At 36.1% G+C, this 16,773-nt stretch overlaps 1 protein-coding gene across 3 annotated transcripts in view; it reads left to right on the forward strand.

Moving 5' to 3' along the window:
• AGGF1 (angiogenic factor with G-patch and FHA domains 1) overlaps nucleotides 1–16,773 on the forward strand; it is a 76,761-nt gene that overhangs the window by 50,203 nt on the left and 9,785 nt on the right. For 2 of the 3 annotated variants that reach the window (XR_008917929.1, XM_001367864.5), the window contains exons 11-12: nucleotides 487–569; nucleotides 7,132–7,259. Coding sequence is in view for 2 of the 3 variants with exons in the window: in XM_001367864.5 (XP_001367901.1) it covers nucleotides 487–569; nucleotides 7,132–7,259 (211 nt within the window). In the remaining variant the exon portion in view is untranslated. The remainder of the gene's footprint in view (nucleotides 1–486; nucleotides 570–7,131; nucleotides 7,260–16,773) is intronic. The other variant, XM_056824787.1, reaches the window with a different exon arrangement.

The following is a 16,773-nucleotide window of genomic DNA, read 5'->3' on the forward strand; positions in this document are numbered from 1 at the left end:
GTCAAATTATTAAACAAAAAGCTGAGAAGTCCTCAGTTCTCTATTAGTTCTTTGCCAGCTCGTGTTGACCCTTTGGGAATATCACTTAATATTTATGTTTTGTACCATTTGTAGCCACATACTTTGCATACAAGGCCCTTGAAAGATTGAGATCTATGAAGTGGTTTGGGGTCTTAATAAGAATTGTCCTGAGGTAACTTACTGTTATTTTTGTAACATACACCAAAGTCTAACTATGATATGACCCAGTACTAGAATGTAGAATTGTTATATAATTCTGTCTAAACCAGTTCAGTTACCAGAAATAATGAAATGTCTTCATTATAACCTAAGATCTTTTTATACCAACATTTTGTTGTACCTCATTGCTGTTTGGAGTAACACTATTGAGTATAAGCACTGTATGCTACAAAAGTATCCATTTCCTCCTAAAAAAGTATTCCATGCTTCATATATCTAATGATTAAATAGTCATTCTTTTTTCAGTAGGCCCAGCATTAAGTAAAGAAGAAAAAGAGTTGGTAAGAAGAAAAGCATTAAAGAAAATAAGAGTAAAATATGGCTTAATGGTAAGTGTTTAGAAGGTATTAAATATTATATTCTTTTAAGTGTTGTAGTTTAAAGCAGAGCTGAAGTCTTCTCTTCATACAAGACCAACAGTATACTGTAATTGAATACAATGATCTGTCAAGCAAAAGAAGTTTTGATTTTCCAAGCTGGGATTATAAATGAAAAAATTAGACTGGGACAAAGAAGCAGTAGGTTTACATTTATGGCATACATTACCATTATCACAGTGCTCTACAAACATTCTCCTGTAAGGCTCATCGCCAGGGTCGGCCAGCCCTGTGTGACCTCACTTGGGGTAACGAAATGAAGAGTAACGAATGGACGCTATATGAAAATGCATAGCGACAAAGCTTTATTGGTTTCACACAAAGCATATATAGGTTAAGACACACAGGAAGATATGATGTTACCGCCCAGCAACAGCAAGAACCAATAATTGGGCAGATTCATAGGAATTCATGACGTTACCTGCCAGGCACAGGGAAGAACCGAGAGGATTCCAAACAAGCAACTTTCCCACAGTCTCTCACAATTTCTCACAAACCTTATCAGTCCTCCCTCTGATTCTACTCCAACCTTGAGCACACAGCTGGGCAGGTCGTACACAGTTCAACCCACGACCCCGACTATGCAGCCCAACTGGGGAGGAAGAGGAGGCTTAACCCTTACGGTTCTGCCTTTACGGCAATGCCTCGACTACATTCTCCCTTTTTATCCTACCTTACTGAGTATTCAGTTTTTCACATAAAAAAAGCTGAGACTAAATTTTCATTACTGCCATCTTTTTTGACAACCATCTCAGTTCAGGCTTTTCTTACCTGGGTTATTTTGGTAGTCTCATTTCCTCTGCCTCAAGACTCTCCCTTCTCTACATAGTCCATAGTGCTATTGCTATATCAAAAGCTGATGTCATTCTATCTCCTGTTTAAATGCCATGTAGTCTCCCCATCCCTTGAATTCACTCTCCTCTTGCTGAGAATCTCTAATTTCCTTCAAAACTCAAGCACTGGAGGCAGCTGGGTAGCTCAGTGGGTTGAGAACCAGGCCTAGAGACGGGAGGTTCTAGGTTCAAATCTGGCCTCAGGTACTTCCCAGCTGTATGACCCTGGGCAAGTCACTTGACCCCCATTGCCTAGCCCTTACCACTCTTCTGCCTTGGAGTCAATACATAGTATTGACTCCAAGACAGAAGATAAGGGTTTAAAAAACAACAAAAACAACAACAAAAAACTCAAGCACTGTTTTCTTCATCAAATCTTTCCTGAAACCCTTCCCCAGCAGCTAGTGCCTTCACTCCCTCAAATTACCTTGTTTTTATTATGTGTATATTTTGCATCCATACCTGTTTTCCCAGTACAGCATAAGCTTCCTGAAGGCAAGAACTCTTCATTTTTATCTTTGCCTGCCACCTACTGAGCCCTTAATAAATGCTTCTTAATTGATCAAAGTGACTTACAAAATAGCACACATCTAAGTAGAAGAGCCAAGAGTAGAGCCCAAGTCCTTAGAATCATAATGTAGTATCCTTTTGGTTATACCACAGAGACTTAGGAAGGAGAGATCTTGTTCATGCAGTTCACCTAATATATTCATATCAAATATTTTTTCTATGTGCATTATTTCTCTGTTATTGCTCTGATGTTTTAGTCCTGAAATGTGATTTCATTATTATAGGAAACTTCTAGGGAGAAAACTAATGCAAATCAGCAACAGTTCTACAATCTAGAGTAATAGAAATTGCCTGGGACCCTTAATTGTGAAGTAACTCACGAAGCAGTAATAATAATACTTCCCTCAAGTGTTATTAAAACATCTTCATGTTACATGGAGGGGAACATTTATTAAATGTCTGCTATGTTCAGAGGTGTGTTGGGGGAGAAGCAAAGATTAAATAAGTCTTTCCTCCCAAAATTTAGTATGGTGGAAGTACAACATTCATAAATTACTATGATACAAAATTGCATGCACCAAATGAAATGTGAGGTCTAATGGAAGAAAAGGTCATTATTGAGTGAACTAATGAAGGCTTCTTGGAAGAAGTGACATTTGACTTGGACTTTAAAAGATAGGTAGAATTTAAACTGATGGGGGTAGAAAAGAGAAACATCTCAGGTAACAGGGAACTGCATAACCCAAAGGCGGAAGAGTGCTGATATGTGTGAGTTGATGAGTTTTTGACTAGAGATAAATGCACACAGAGAGTAGTTATATGATATAAGACTAGAAAGGTATAGTGATCACAGATTATAAATTATAAGACATGGAAAAAAGGGACAAAAACAATATGAGATGCCTGCTATTTGCAAAGCACTGTGTTATGTGCAAGGGTGCAAATTAAAAAACAAGAAAGTCTTCAGGATTAATAGTCTTTTAACAGTGAGGGTTTCAGCTCCAAATGAGATGAAAAGGTCCCATGGTTTTTAGGCTGCAGAAGTAAAGTAAATGATCATACACCTTATTTAATGTAATTTCCTTTAATAAAAACAACATTGGTTTCTGAATTTTGAACCATTTAATGGTTCTAAGGACTTTGGTGGTGAGAACTGTGTTTTTGTGTCTTCAGTAGTAGTGATTGGCATGATTGCCATGGAGAAGCAAAGCCAAAAAATTATAGAAATTGCTAGGTTACATGTCCACAAGAGTTACTTCTCTGAAATATATGTAACTTGAGGTGTCCGGCAAGGAAGTAGGGTTGGTGGCCTAGGTGGTATACTGCTGCTTCTCAGATTTTGAGCTTAACTACCTTTCTGTGGCAGCTTATTGACATTGGTAGTAGCAGCAATGTCTGGCCGCTCCTCCTTAGGGCTGCTTCTTACCAGGGTGGAGGCAGGACTGAAGATTTGGAGACCATTGCCCCTCTCAGAGCTCTTGGGATCAGGGTCCTGATCTTAGTAGGGTCTGAGGTCTTTTGATGGTCAAGGTCTTTTCACTTGCCTGGCACATGTTGTCACCTCTCCTACAGGGAGAATTCCAGAAGAATTTCATTTTTATTCAACAGCCAGAGAACTGTTGGGAATGTTTTGAACAGAGAGTACATGATCATGTCTGTGTTTGAAAGGTTAGTCTAACACAAGTGTGAAAGATGGTTAGATTTTGTCAGAGAGAGAATAGCTAGAAATGACAAGATGTCCTAAAAGGCTATTGGAATGCTCCTTAAAGGAGTGGCATTTGCTAAGGCAACAGAGGAAAAAGGCAAAACTTGGCAATATTAAAGAGGTAAAACCCTTAGGACCTGACAGCCGTAAGGGGAGATAGAGGAGGAAAAACCAGAAAATGCCACAGCTTTGAACACGGGTGATGGACTGAATGGCTCAGAAGTAGATGGGGAAACAAGTAAATTTAATCTTAGAAATGTTGAGTTTGAGATGCTGGTTAAATAACCAGTTGGATGTGTTCTGTAGGCAGTTGATGATCATAGTATGTTAGATTTCAAGCTAACAGGGATCTTACAATTTAAAATTTACCTCCTTATTTTACAGCTGAAGAAGTTGAGGCCCAGAGGTTAAGTAATTTGCCCAGGTCACACAACTAGTAAAGCAGCAGAGCTAGGTTATCACCCATGAGTTCTCAAACTCTAAATCAAGTGTTCTGTACATTCTACTATAACTGAAGCAAAAGAGAAAGATAATAGATATAGGCTTGGGAAAATAAGAAATCTCAAAGGCTATGGAGCATAATAAGCTAGTGACATACTAACATCTGAAGGACAGCTTAAGTATAGAGAAGACTTTCTACTAGGTGATAAATTTTTCCCTCCTAACATCTCTTGAAATATGGAAGGATTCAGTCCATGTCAGTGGAGAATATTGAAACCACATATTTTTGAACTCTCTTGAAACTATAGGTCTTTCACAGTATCAGAGAAAAAAATAGCATTATTGTTGGGGAGGGGGTTAATTAATTTTTTTTGCATTCATTCTTTAGTTTTCAGTTCCAAATTCTCTCTTTTAGTTCCTTCCTTACCCAATAGGGCAAACTATATGGTAATCATGCAAAATCATTCAAAACTTAACCATGTTGCTTACAAGAAAAAATAAAGCAAGAAAAAGAATATTAAAAAGCAGTGCTTTCCATCTGCATTCAGAGTCCATTGGCTCTCTTTCTAGAAGGGGATAGCATTTTTTCGTCATGAGTCTTTAGAAATTGTCATGGAATTATTATATTGATCAGAATAGCTAAGTCTTGAATAGTGAATCATCATTACAATATCACTATTACTTTATACAGTGTTCTGCTCACTTCACTTTGCATCAATTTATATAGGTCTTCCCAGGTTTTTCTGAAACTATCCTGCATGTCATTTTTTATGCCATAATAATATTCCATCAAAATCCTATACCACAACTTGTTCAGCCATACCCTGACTCATGGGCACCCTCTCAATTTCCAATTCTTTGCCACCAAGAAAGAACTGCAATAATCGTGTCTGTCTGTGTGTGTGTGTGTGTGTGTGTGTGTGTGTGTGTGTGTGTGTCCTTTTGCTTTTTTTTTCTTTTACCGCTTTGGGATATAGACCTAGTAATAATGATATTGCTGGGTCCAAGAGGTATACACAGTTTTACAGCCCTTTGGGCATAATTCCAAGTTAATATCAGAATGGTTGGATCAGTTCACAATTCAATCAGCAATACATTAAGGGTCACTCAATAGTGATTTAGAGCATTTTTTTAGATGACTCTAGATAACTTGGGCAACTAGGTAATGCAGTGGATAGAATGCTGAACCTGGAATCAGGAAGACCTGAGTTCAAATCTGGCCTTGAGATACTCACGCTGGACAAGTCACTTAACCCTGTTTGCCTCAGGTTCTTTATCTATAAAATGAACTGAAGAAGGAAATGGTAAACCTCTAGTAATTTTGCAAAGAAAATCCCAAAAGGGGCCATGAAGAGTAGGATTTGACCAAAAAACAATAATAAACAGCTTTGATTTCTTCTGAAAACTGCCTCTTCATGTACCTTAACTATTTATCAAATGGAGAATCACGTGTATTCTTATAAATTTGACTTAGTTCTCTATATATTTTAGAAATGAGACCTTTATCCAGAGAAACTTGCTGTAAATTTCTCCCCCAATTTCCTGCTTTCCTTCTAATCTTGGCTACATTGGTTTTGTTTGTGCAAAAACTTTTTAATTTGATATAATCAAAATTATCTATTTTACATCCTTTAATGCTTTCTATCTCTTGTTTGATCATAAATTCTTCTTTTAAAACAATGTTTGTAAAAGCTGAGCCCAGTAATTAACAAAAGATAACTTCTATTTGAATGTTTTTACTTTATTAGAAGTAACTTGAGAACCATATAGGTTAAGGAACTTGGCCAGTGTCAAAAGATGGTTATGTGACATATAGTTAATTCATTCTCTGCCCTGACTCTAGTGTTAGGATCTCTATTCTGTATCTGATAGGTATGAGGTAATTCCTCAGAGTTGTTTTAATTTGCATTTCTCTAATCAAGAATGATTTAGAACATTTTTATATTGCTATTGATGTCTTTGAAAATAACATTGTTAATATTAAAATCCAGTGGGCTTTAAGATCCTTGAGGAATTAAAGTATTTTGCTTTATGTTTGGTGCCTTGTACACATAGTACACTAAATAAATATTTGTCCATTTAATAAAAGAGAGAAATAATAGCAGACCATATGTCTGGGCCAGAATTTGAGAGAAGGAAGTTATAGGGAATATTTTTTCCCAAATCCTTGGATTTGAATTTTTTCTCTTCACATTCCAAAATAACAAAAACTGATACAGTAAAATGTTGAAACTTTTACAATTTACATTTACAAGCATTAGATGTTCAAAATAATTGAACATTTTCACAATTGCATCATGTATATTGGAATTTTCTAATTGAATAGTACCTTGCTACATAGATTTTCCATGTTTGTTGAATTAAAATGTGAATTCATCTGTTCTTCACACAATTTTTTCCTATCACTTAGCCCTTATATTTATTACTTAGGATGAATTTGACATATGATAATAATCATTTATTATAAATATTGACAAATAGCATTATAGGGCAAAACTCTGTCTAAGAATCAAATGACAACAATAGCAGCAATGAATTCTAACATTTTTACTGCTTCCCCAATTTTGTAGGCAGCCAGCAGAAGAATGTCTGCTTATTTGTAAAACTATGCTACTAAATTTTCTTCTTTTCCAAGAAGAACTCTTTTGGCCACATTAAATTTAGGGTAAACATAGATTTTTCTCAACCCGAGGACATATGACCTTTCAGAAGTGAAATATCTACATTATAGATCAAAATATTGTTAAAATATGTAACTGTGTGCTATACCTTTAATTAGTGATTTATTTTGCTTTGAAAATACAACTGTCTAGGAAAGAATACATAAACTAATAAAAATCTGAATAATTAGGTTTTTGATTATGAGAGGTTTCTAAATTTACTTTGTAATATATGTGGAAACATTTGTTTTATTGTAAAGATAAATGTATAAATAGCCTCTCCACCCTTACATTAAGACAGTGTAAATTACATTATTTATTTTAAAATGCCCTTCTTCCCTAATGAATTTTATGTATTTATGAAGAATACAGACTATGAAGATGAAAAGGCACTGAAGAATCCAAAATATAAAGACAGAGCTGGAAAACGTAGAGAGCAGGTTGGAAGTGAAGGAACATTTCAGAGAGATGATGCTCCCGCTTCTGTCCACTCGTGAGTATTAGACAGATTGCCACCTGTTTAGTATATGAGAAACATAATACAGTGTTCATATTCAGATTACTTAATATATATTGATTACTATTCTAATAGCCTCAAAGGATGAAGATGTAGAACATGTAATGATAAGATATGAAATTGCCCAATTCCAGCCTTTCATTCACAAAGCATGATATTATTTAAAGCCTTCTTTTATAATACAATTCCCCCTTGTCCCTGAGAAGCTATATGTATGTTTTTATAATGTATATATTTATATTTATACACACATACATGCATATGTATTTATTAAAGAACATATATTTGGTAAATATTCTGTTCAAGTCTACCTGCTGGGCACTGGTAACCAAAAGAGACAAATGAAATAGTTCCACCCTTAAGGAGATTACATTCAATTGAGAGGGAAAGGCACAACTCAAACGCAATATAAATATGAGGTCATTTTGCAGAGAGACACTGGAAATGCCTTGTGTGGAGGGGAAGGCACTTGAGCTGAGCTTTTATGGGAATTTTGGATTCACTGAGACAGTGAAATAGTAGAAATAGAGGCTCCAAGCAGAGGAGTCAGCCAAAACAAAGGCAAAGAAATGAGGAATGAAGTTTCATGTTATGAGAACTACAAGACCAGTTTGAACTGACTGGTTCAAAAAAGTGTTTAAAAGATAATACTAAAACTGGAAAGAGATCAAGGCCAGCTTGTGAAAAAAAATGTCAAAATAAAGGGTTTGTATTTTGTTTTGATTAGGCTATTAAAGTAGTCAGTGTGAGAACCAGTGTGAGAACTGAATTAGGATAGAGATCTGAGATGGGGAAATGTGAGAGATGTTGTCAAGGTTGAATCAAGAAGACTTGGCAGTTGATTGAATATGTGCAGAGAGACCACAGAGGTGAGGACATTGAAGGATGTCTACCTAGGTTTCTAGAAGGATAGTAATGCCTTGGACAAAAATAAGAAAGTTCATGAAATGAGTGATTTTGAAGTAGAAAAAAGAGTTCTGCCCCAGACATATTGAATTTGAGGTACTTGAGGGATGTCAAGTTGAACATGTTCAATAAGCAGCTGATGTTATGGAATTAAAATGGGGGTGGGGGGACATTCTAGGGCTAGGTCTTTAGACTATCGAGTCATTTTCCTAGAGGTGATGATTAAATTCTTGGGAGCCAATGCAGTCACTGAGAGAGGTTGGAGAGAAAAGAGAACCTACTGCAGAGCCATGAGGTACACTCACAGTTAGTGAACATGATATCAATGATGATCCAGCAAAGAAAACAGAGAAGTGCAACAAACAAGAGGAGAACTAAAAGAATAGTGTCTGGGGGCAGCTGGGTGGCTCAGTGAATAGAGAGCCAAGTCTAGAGACAGGAGGTTGTAAGGTTCAAATCTGACTTTAGACACTTTCTAGCTGTGTGATCCTGGACAAAAGTCACTTAACCCCCATTGCCTATAAAAATAAAAATTTTTTAAAAAATCAAATAATAGTGTCATGAGAACCCAGAAAGGAAAGAGTATGCAGTATATAAGAGTGGACAATAGTGTCAAATGCTACACAAAATTTAAAGATTACAAAAAGTCATTTGACTTGGGTATTAAAAGATCGGGGGGGTGGGGGGGGCCCAGGGCTAGAGATGGGAAGTCCTGGATTCAAATCAAATCTGGCCTCAGACACTTCCCAGCTGTGTGACCCTGGGCAAGTCACTTAACCCCCATTGCCTATCCCTTACCACTCTTCTGCCTTGGAGTCAATTGATTCTGAGACAGAAGGTAAGGGTTTAAAAATATATATATCATTGTGGGCAGCTAGTAGCATAATATAGAGTGCCAGGCCTGGAATTGGGAGGACATGGATTTAACTCTGGTCTCAGACATTTCCCAGCTGGGTGGCCCTGGACATGTCACAACTCCCACTGCCTAGCCCTTACTGCTCTTTTGTTACAGAAAGAGGGTAAAGGTTATTTATTTTATATATATATATATATATTTTTTTTTTTAATGGGGTGTCAAGATGGCTGATTAAGGAAGCCACCCTCCTTAGCCCTTCCAAATTCCCCTTCCAACAGCACTGAAAAAAAGCCTCACAAAAAACTTTGGTGGCAGGAACCACTTCACTGTACCAGAGCTTCCTGGAGGACCATTACAAGAGACCTGTCTCTCTTGAGTAGAAGAGGGGAGCAAAGTCTATGTAGGCAGCAGCAAGGGTAGACCATACCTCAGAAGGCCACATGAGGCCTTCTCCCCTACCCCCCAAGCAATAAGGCCCCCAACCTGATGCAAGCCTCCTACAGGCTTCACTCTCAGGGCCAATTAGAACTAAGGTTCTACCCCTGGGGCCAATCAGCAGTGAGGCTTCACTCCTAGGAGCTGGTCAGCAGTGAGTCTTTACCTCACTATAAACCCACATTGAGGTTTCCCATCAGTGCAAGTCAGAAGGGGGACTCCCTTCTAGAGTAAACTAGTAGCTAGATTATAGGGTCTCATGCAAATCAGAAGCAAAGCCCCAAGTTTCAGCATAAGAAACGTGGGACAACAACCTTTCCAATTCACAGAGTTCAACTTTATCATTTAAAAAAAAAATCACAAAATAAAGTGAGAAAAAATGAACAACAACAAAAAAAAAGGATCTGAATTTAAATAGTTACTATGGTGATAAGGAAGTTCAAGATACAACCATAGAAGAGGATAGCATTAACAAAATAGCTGTATGTGGAGCATCAAAGAAAAATGTAAATTAGTCTCAGACCCCAAAAGATATATAATGAACAAGCCCCCAAAAGACTTTAGATCAAATAAGAGAATTAGAAGAAAAATTGGGGGTGGGGGGTGGAAATGAGAATAATGCAGGAAAACCATTTTTAAAAGAATCAATAGCTTGGTAAAGGAAATAAAAAAATGGGAAAAGATATCCAAAACTTTGCCAAGGAAAACAAATCCTAGAAAAGTAGAATTGGCCAAAGGGAAAGGAAGGTTCACAAAAGCTACTAAAGAAAACAAGTATTTAAAAAATAGAACTACACAAATGGAAAAGGAGATACATATGCTCATTGAAAATAATTCCTTAAAAATGAGAATTAGACAGATGGAAAAATAATGACTGAATGCTTCAAGAAACAATCAAGCAAAAGAAGAAGATATGAAATTTCTCATTGGAAAAACAACTGAACTGAAAAATAGAATGTGGAGAAATAATTTAAGAATTACCAGTCTCCTGAAAACCAAGAGCAAAAAATGAACCTAGATATAAAGCTAAGAGAAATTTGACATCCTAGAACCAGAGGGTGAAGTAGAAATGTAAAGAATCCACCAGTCACTTCCTGAAAGATCATAAAAGGAAAAAAATTCAGAAATATTGGCCAAATTCCAGAGCTACCAGACCAAGGGGGGAAAAAAATACTTCCATCTGTCAAAAAGAAACAATTCTTTTGGAGATATGGAGCCTCAATCAGGATTGTACTGGATTTAGCAGCTTCCACTTTAAAGGCTTGCCATACTTAAAATATATTCTGGAAAGCAAAGGAACTAGGATTACAACCTGGATTTACCTCTCCAGCAAACTCAGCATGATACTTCAAGGGGTAAAAATGGACATTTAATGACATTGGGAACTTTCAAAAATATCTAATGGAAGGACCAGAGCTTCATAGTTAATTGGACATTCAAACAGAAGGTTCAAGAGAATCATGAAAAGAAAAAGAAAATGTAAGGACTCAGGTTAAATTGTAAAACTGTATATTATATGATAAGATCATACTTATAACTCTTATGATCTTTATCAGTATTAGGACAAGTAGGAGGAATTTTCATAGATAGAGGGTGTGGATATGAATTGCTTATAATGGGAAGATATTAAAGAAAAAGAAAGGGAAAGATTGCATTGGTAGAAGAAGGAAGGGAGAGATAAAATGGGATGACTAGAAAGGGAAAATAGGGATGGGGCAACACTTGAATCTTACCCTCATCAGATTTGGCTCAGAGGGAATAGCATATTTCCTATTGAATGGAAGATGGATTGGGGGAGACAGTGGTCAGAAATAAAATACTTGTGCAAAGGGACAAGGTGAAAGGAAAAAGAGAGAAGAATAAATAGAGGAAAGACAGAATGGAGGGAATTAACACAGTTAATTATCAACAGTAAATTTGAATAGGATGAACTCACCCATAAAATGGAAGCAGATGGCAGAATGGATTAAAAACTAGAATGCTACAATATGCTGATTACAAGAAACATATTTGAAGCCCAGAGACACATAGAGTAAAGGAAAGGGCTGGTATAGAATCTGTTATACTTAAACTGAAGCTAAATAAAGCAGGTGTGACAGTCATGACCTCAGAAAAAGCTAACTAGATCTAATTAAAAAAGATAAGGAAGGAAGTTATGTGTTGCTAAAAAAATATCATAAACAATGAAGTAATATCAATACTAAACACATATGCACCAAGTAGTAGGTCATCCATTTTTATAAAGGAAAGGTTAAATGAATTAAAGGAGGAAATAGATAGTAAAATTATGTGGAGGACCTCAACTTTCTCCTTTCAGAATTAGATAAAACTAACTGAAAAATAAATTTAAAAGAAGCTGAGATGAATATAATTTTAGAAAAAGTAGACATGATAGACTTAGGAGAAAGCCAAGTGGAAATAGAAGAGAATACCTTCTCTCCCCCTCCCCCCCCAGCACCCCCCAGTAGTGCATGGCACTTACATAAAAATCGACCTTATTAGGGCATAAAGACCTTACAATCAAATACAGAAAAGCAGAAATAATGAATGCATTCTTTTCAGATCATAATGCAATAAAATGATAATCCACAAAGCTTCATGAAAAAGAAATTAAGAATTCATTGGAAACTCAGTAACTTAATCCTAAAGAATAAATGGGTCAAAGGACAAATTAATGAAAAAAATCAGTAATTTTATTAACTAGACAACTTCCATTCAGTAGGAAACTAGACAATTTATAACTAGACAACATTTCAAAATTTATGGGATACAGCTAAGGCAGTGCTTGGGGGAAATTTTATATCTTAATTACTTGCATCAGTAAACTAGAGAAAGAATAGATTAATGAATTGAGCATGCAAATAAAAAAACTAGAAAAAGAACAAATTAAAAATCACCAATTAAATACTAAATTGGAAATCATGAAACTCAGAGGTGAGATTAATAAAATTGAAAGCAAGAAATCTGAACTAATAAAAAACCTAGAAGCTGGTTTTATGGGGGGAAAATACATAAACCATTGGTTAATTTGATTTTAAAAAAGGAAACAAGCCAAATTACTACTATCGAAAATGAAAAGGGTGAATGCACCACTAATGATGGTATGGTCAAATGTGGTGTTTTTGTCTTTTTCATTTTTTTAATGATGCTGAGACTTGACTTTATAGGCAGCAAGGAAGGAGTAAGAGCTGAAAGTTATTAGAGAGGAATAGTATAATAAGGGTAATCTACCAGAAGTAAAAAGAAATCCTGCATATAGAGCAAGCAAATATTCTTATTGAGAAACACTCTCTTTAAAAGTGACTGGACTAAAGAAGGCAAGAATGGAACTGAAATCCAGGATTTTTGGCCTATGGAAAAAGGTAAAAAAAGATGAAGCTTATATCACAGGACCTCAGTAAAGGTTGAGACAGTTTTTTTGAGGTGGTACAGTGAGAAGTTGTGTGGAAAGCTTAGGAAAAGAAAGAAATTTTATTTGAAGCAGATGTTGCAGAGCCCAATAGAGAATCAACTAGGGAAGAGTAAAAGTGTTTTACTTGTTAAAATGAGGGCTCGGTTGAGACTAGATGACATACATTTGTAGTATATCCAGTCATCATAGTTCCCTGACTTCCTTCAATACTTTTCAGTTATATATGAGTAAAAGTGGAAAGCAGATTGTAAGGATAAACCAGGTTTTGGGTTTCATAGTGGCATTAAGTGGTTAAGGAATTTGAGAGTAAAGGAAGTGTAACTTTGAACTAATCACTCTCAAGTCAAGATAGGGCAGAGAAGAAAGTAAGCCAGAATATGGGTGATAAACTGAAAGATTACCAAGGAGTAGAGGGGATAGAGATCATAATAAGAATCTCTTCCCTCTGGGGAAGAAAGAGGCATAGAAATGGAATGATAAGAGATTTTGGTTGGTTAAAAGAATTTCAGAATTTTCAATTATGGCTATGGGTGATGGAAAGATCAAATGTATAGCTGTGATAAAGTAGAAAAGTAGGTTGGGAGAATTGAGGAGGTTAAGAAACTGAAAGTCAAGATATCCGAGGGAACACATGAATCTTGAATTTCCCAAGTACTCTGTGAACCAGTCACTAAACTCCTGATGTTGGGCACTAATGACCCCCAGAATCTGCATTTAGATGATTATCTCCTCCAAAGAAGAGATTGCTAGATTATGGTGGCAGAATAAGGTCTAGAAGTAGCATTGGGGAATGAATTTGCCAACACATGAGAAGGTACAAGAAAGACAGGAAAAGAAAATGGCTAGAGATACATTTTCTTTTGGTAGCAGCCACGTTTCTCAGAGTGTCAGAAGGCAGAAGGAACACAAGAGGAAGCTCCATCATATGTGAAAAAACACTGTATGAAGTTTCAGGGAAGATAGAGAAATAAAACAATCTCCACTCTTTAGGAGTTTGATTTAATATGATAAGGCATTTACACAAACTACTTCCATAGAAAAGAAGTTGATAAGTGTCTTAAGAGAAGGTTACTGTTCCAAGGATGGTACAGCATCATAGGATTTAAAGGAAGAAGAAACCTTAAAGATCATTGAAGTCAAAGCCCTAATTTTTTAGAGATGAGGAAATTGAAAATGAGGGAATCATTTTACTTGTCCATTATCATGTAGGTGGTCTTCACTAAAGACAGAATTTGAACTGAGGTCTTCTGACTCTAAATCTAGTGCTTTTTCTTTACTCTTTAAAAAATCCTAATCCTAAAACAAAAGGACAAGGACTAGGCAAATGAGGGTTAGGCAAGGGCAAGGGATAGGCAAACTGGGAGGGGTGTAAAGATTAAAATTTAGGGAAACTGAGGCAAGGTAAAAATTAGTTTCTCTCTGCTAGAGGTATTATATTTTTAGAGGTTTATTGAAGATTAAAATATACAGAAAATACAAAATAAGAAAGCACCTGTCTAGGTGGCCGAGAGGCCCAATTCAACCTCACCTACATGATGAAAAGACCCGTCTGCTCTGAAGCAGAAGTAGGAGAAAAAGAGAAAAGACCCCGCCGTAGGCAGAGACCCTTTAAATAATAATTTGCTCTCGGCCCAAGTGAGAATTCAGTGAGATTACAAAGCATTCTGGGGAAGTGGAGCAAGGACTTCTGGGGATTGAAGTCCTGGATTCAAGTCTCCATTTTTACAGGGTCTTGCTCAGGGTCACCCAGCAAGGAAATGTCTGAGCTCAGATTTGAACCCATGTCCTCCCAGCTCCAGGACTGAGACTATCATTTAGCCACCTAAGACTCCCACCCCTCATGTTTTTTTTTTTGTTTGTTTGTTTTTTATCACAATACCCCTTAAAAGGAAATCAAGGAAAACTTCATGGAGATAGCATTTTAGCTCAGTCTTTATGGTTGGGTTTTAATAGGTGATGTTGGAGAAAGGTATCCTTAAATAGGGACATACGGAACAGTGTGAGCAAATGTATAGATTTGCAAAGTACCAAGACATTTTTGAACAAAAAGTAGTCTAGTTTTCCAAGAGCATAGAGATTGTGAAAAGAAATAGTATAAAAACTAGGATAGAAAAGAGCCAGATTGTAGAGGATCTAATATGTCACATTAAGAACCTGAGTATTCCAGAAAGCTAAAGAACTCTATATCCTTAGACCCAGCAAAACCAAAAGAGTATCACCAGTTCTATTTCCCAAGGATGTCAAGGAAAAAGCAAAAGAACATATATGTTCCAAAATAGTTATAGCAACTCTTTGTGGTGGTAAAGAAGTGAAAATCAACAAGGTGTCCATCAATTGAGGAATGCTTAAACAAATTGTGGTACATGATTGGATTGGAATTCTATTGCAACCTTAAGAAACAGTGAGCAGATTAATTTATTTAAAACATAGAAAGAACCACATGAGATAAGAAAGAGGGAAATGAGTAGACCCAAGAGATCACTATATATCACTGTAGACTTAATATTTGAAGAATAATTTGTGAATGTTCACCTCGAGAGATTGAACTGAGAAGTAGGAACACAAAAAAAATAATCTATTTTGCCAGATGATACTTTCTATGGTGTGGGGAATGGAAAGAGGACCTCAATTTTACAAAATGAAATTTTTCAAAAACAATAACAAAGTTTCTTAAAATGTATTGTTGGAAATTAATGTTATTAGAGAGCACACCAATGTACTCCTCTCTAAGCATCATATACTTGTATGATTATATTTCTGTTTTGATCTATTTGAAACTTCAGAAAGTTTTTTTTAAACCTAAAAACCAATATATTTCTATAACTTAAGAGTTTTGAAACAATTGTATTATTGTAAGAACATACATTTAAAAAGAATTTTTTAACCTTTAATTTGGAGAATTTTATTTAATTAATTATTTTAGAATATTTTTACATGGTTATGAGATTCATGTTCTTTCTCTCCCCCCACCCTACTCCTATAGCCAATGCACAATTCCACTGGGTTTTACATGTGTCATTGATCAAGACCTATTTCCATATTATTGATATTTGCACTAGGGTGATCATTTAGAGTCTACATCCCCAATCATATCCCCATTTACCCATGTGATAAAGAATTGTTTTTCTTCTGTGTTTCTACTCCCACAGCCCTTTCTCTGAATGTCGATAGTGTTCTTTCTCATAAGTCCCTCAAAATTGTCCTGGATCATTGCATTACTACTAGTAGAGAAATCCATTACATTCAGTTGTGCCACAGTGTATCAGTCTTTGTGTATAATGTTCTCTTGGTTCTGCTCCTTTCACTCTGCATCAATTCCTGGAGGTCATTCCAGTTTACATGGAATTCCTCTAGTTCATTATCCATTTCAGCACAATAGTATTCCATCACCAACATATACCACAATTTGTTCAGCCATTCACCAATTGAAGGGCATCCCCTCATTTTCCAATTTTTTTGCCACCACCAAGACTGAGAATATAAGTATTTTTGTACAAAGTCTTTTTCCTTATGATCTCTTTGGGGTATAAACCCAATAGTGCTATGGCTGGATCAAAGGGCAGACAGTCTTTTAAAGCCTTTTGTGCATAGTTCCAAATTGCCAGAATGACTGGATCAATTCACAGCTCCACCGTCAGTGCATTAGTGTCCCAATTTTGCCATATCACCTCCAGTAACTTTCCGTTGTTGTCATGTTAGCCAATCTGCTAGGTGTGAGGTAATACCTCAGAGTTGTTTTGATTTGCATTTCTCTGATTATAAGAGATTTAGAACAATTTTTCATGTGCTTATTAATGGTTTTGATTTCTTTATCTGAAAATTGCCTATTCATGTCCCTTGCCTATTTATTGATTGGGGAATGGTTTGATTTTTTGAACAAT

The sequence above is a fragment of the Monodelphis domestica genome, chromosome 3 (genome assembly GCF_027887165.1).
Source record: "Monodelphis domestica isolate mMonDom1 chromosome 3, mMonDom1.pri, whole genome shotgun sequence".
Taxonomy (NCBI): Eukaryota; Metazoa; Chordata; class Mammalia; order Didelphimorphia; family Didelphidae; genus Monodelphis; species Monodelphis domestica.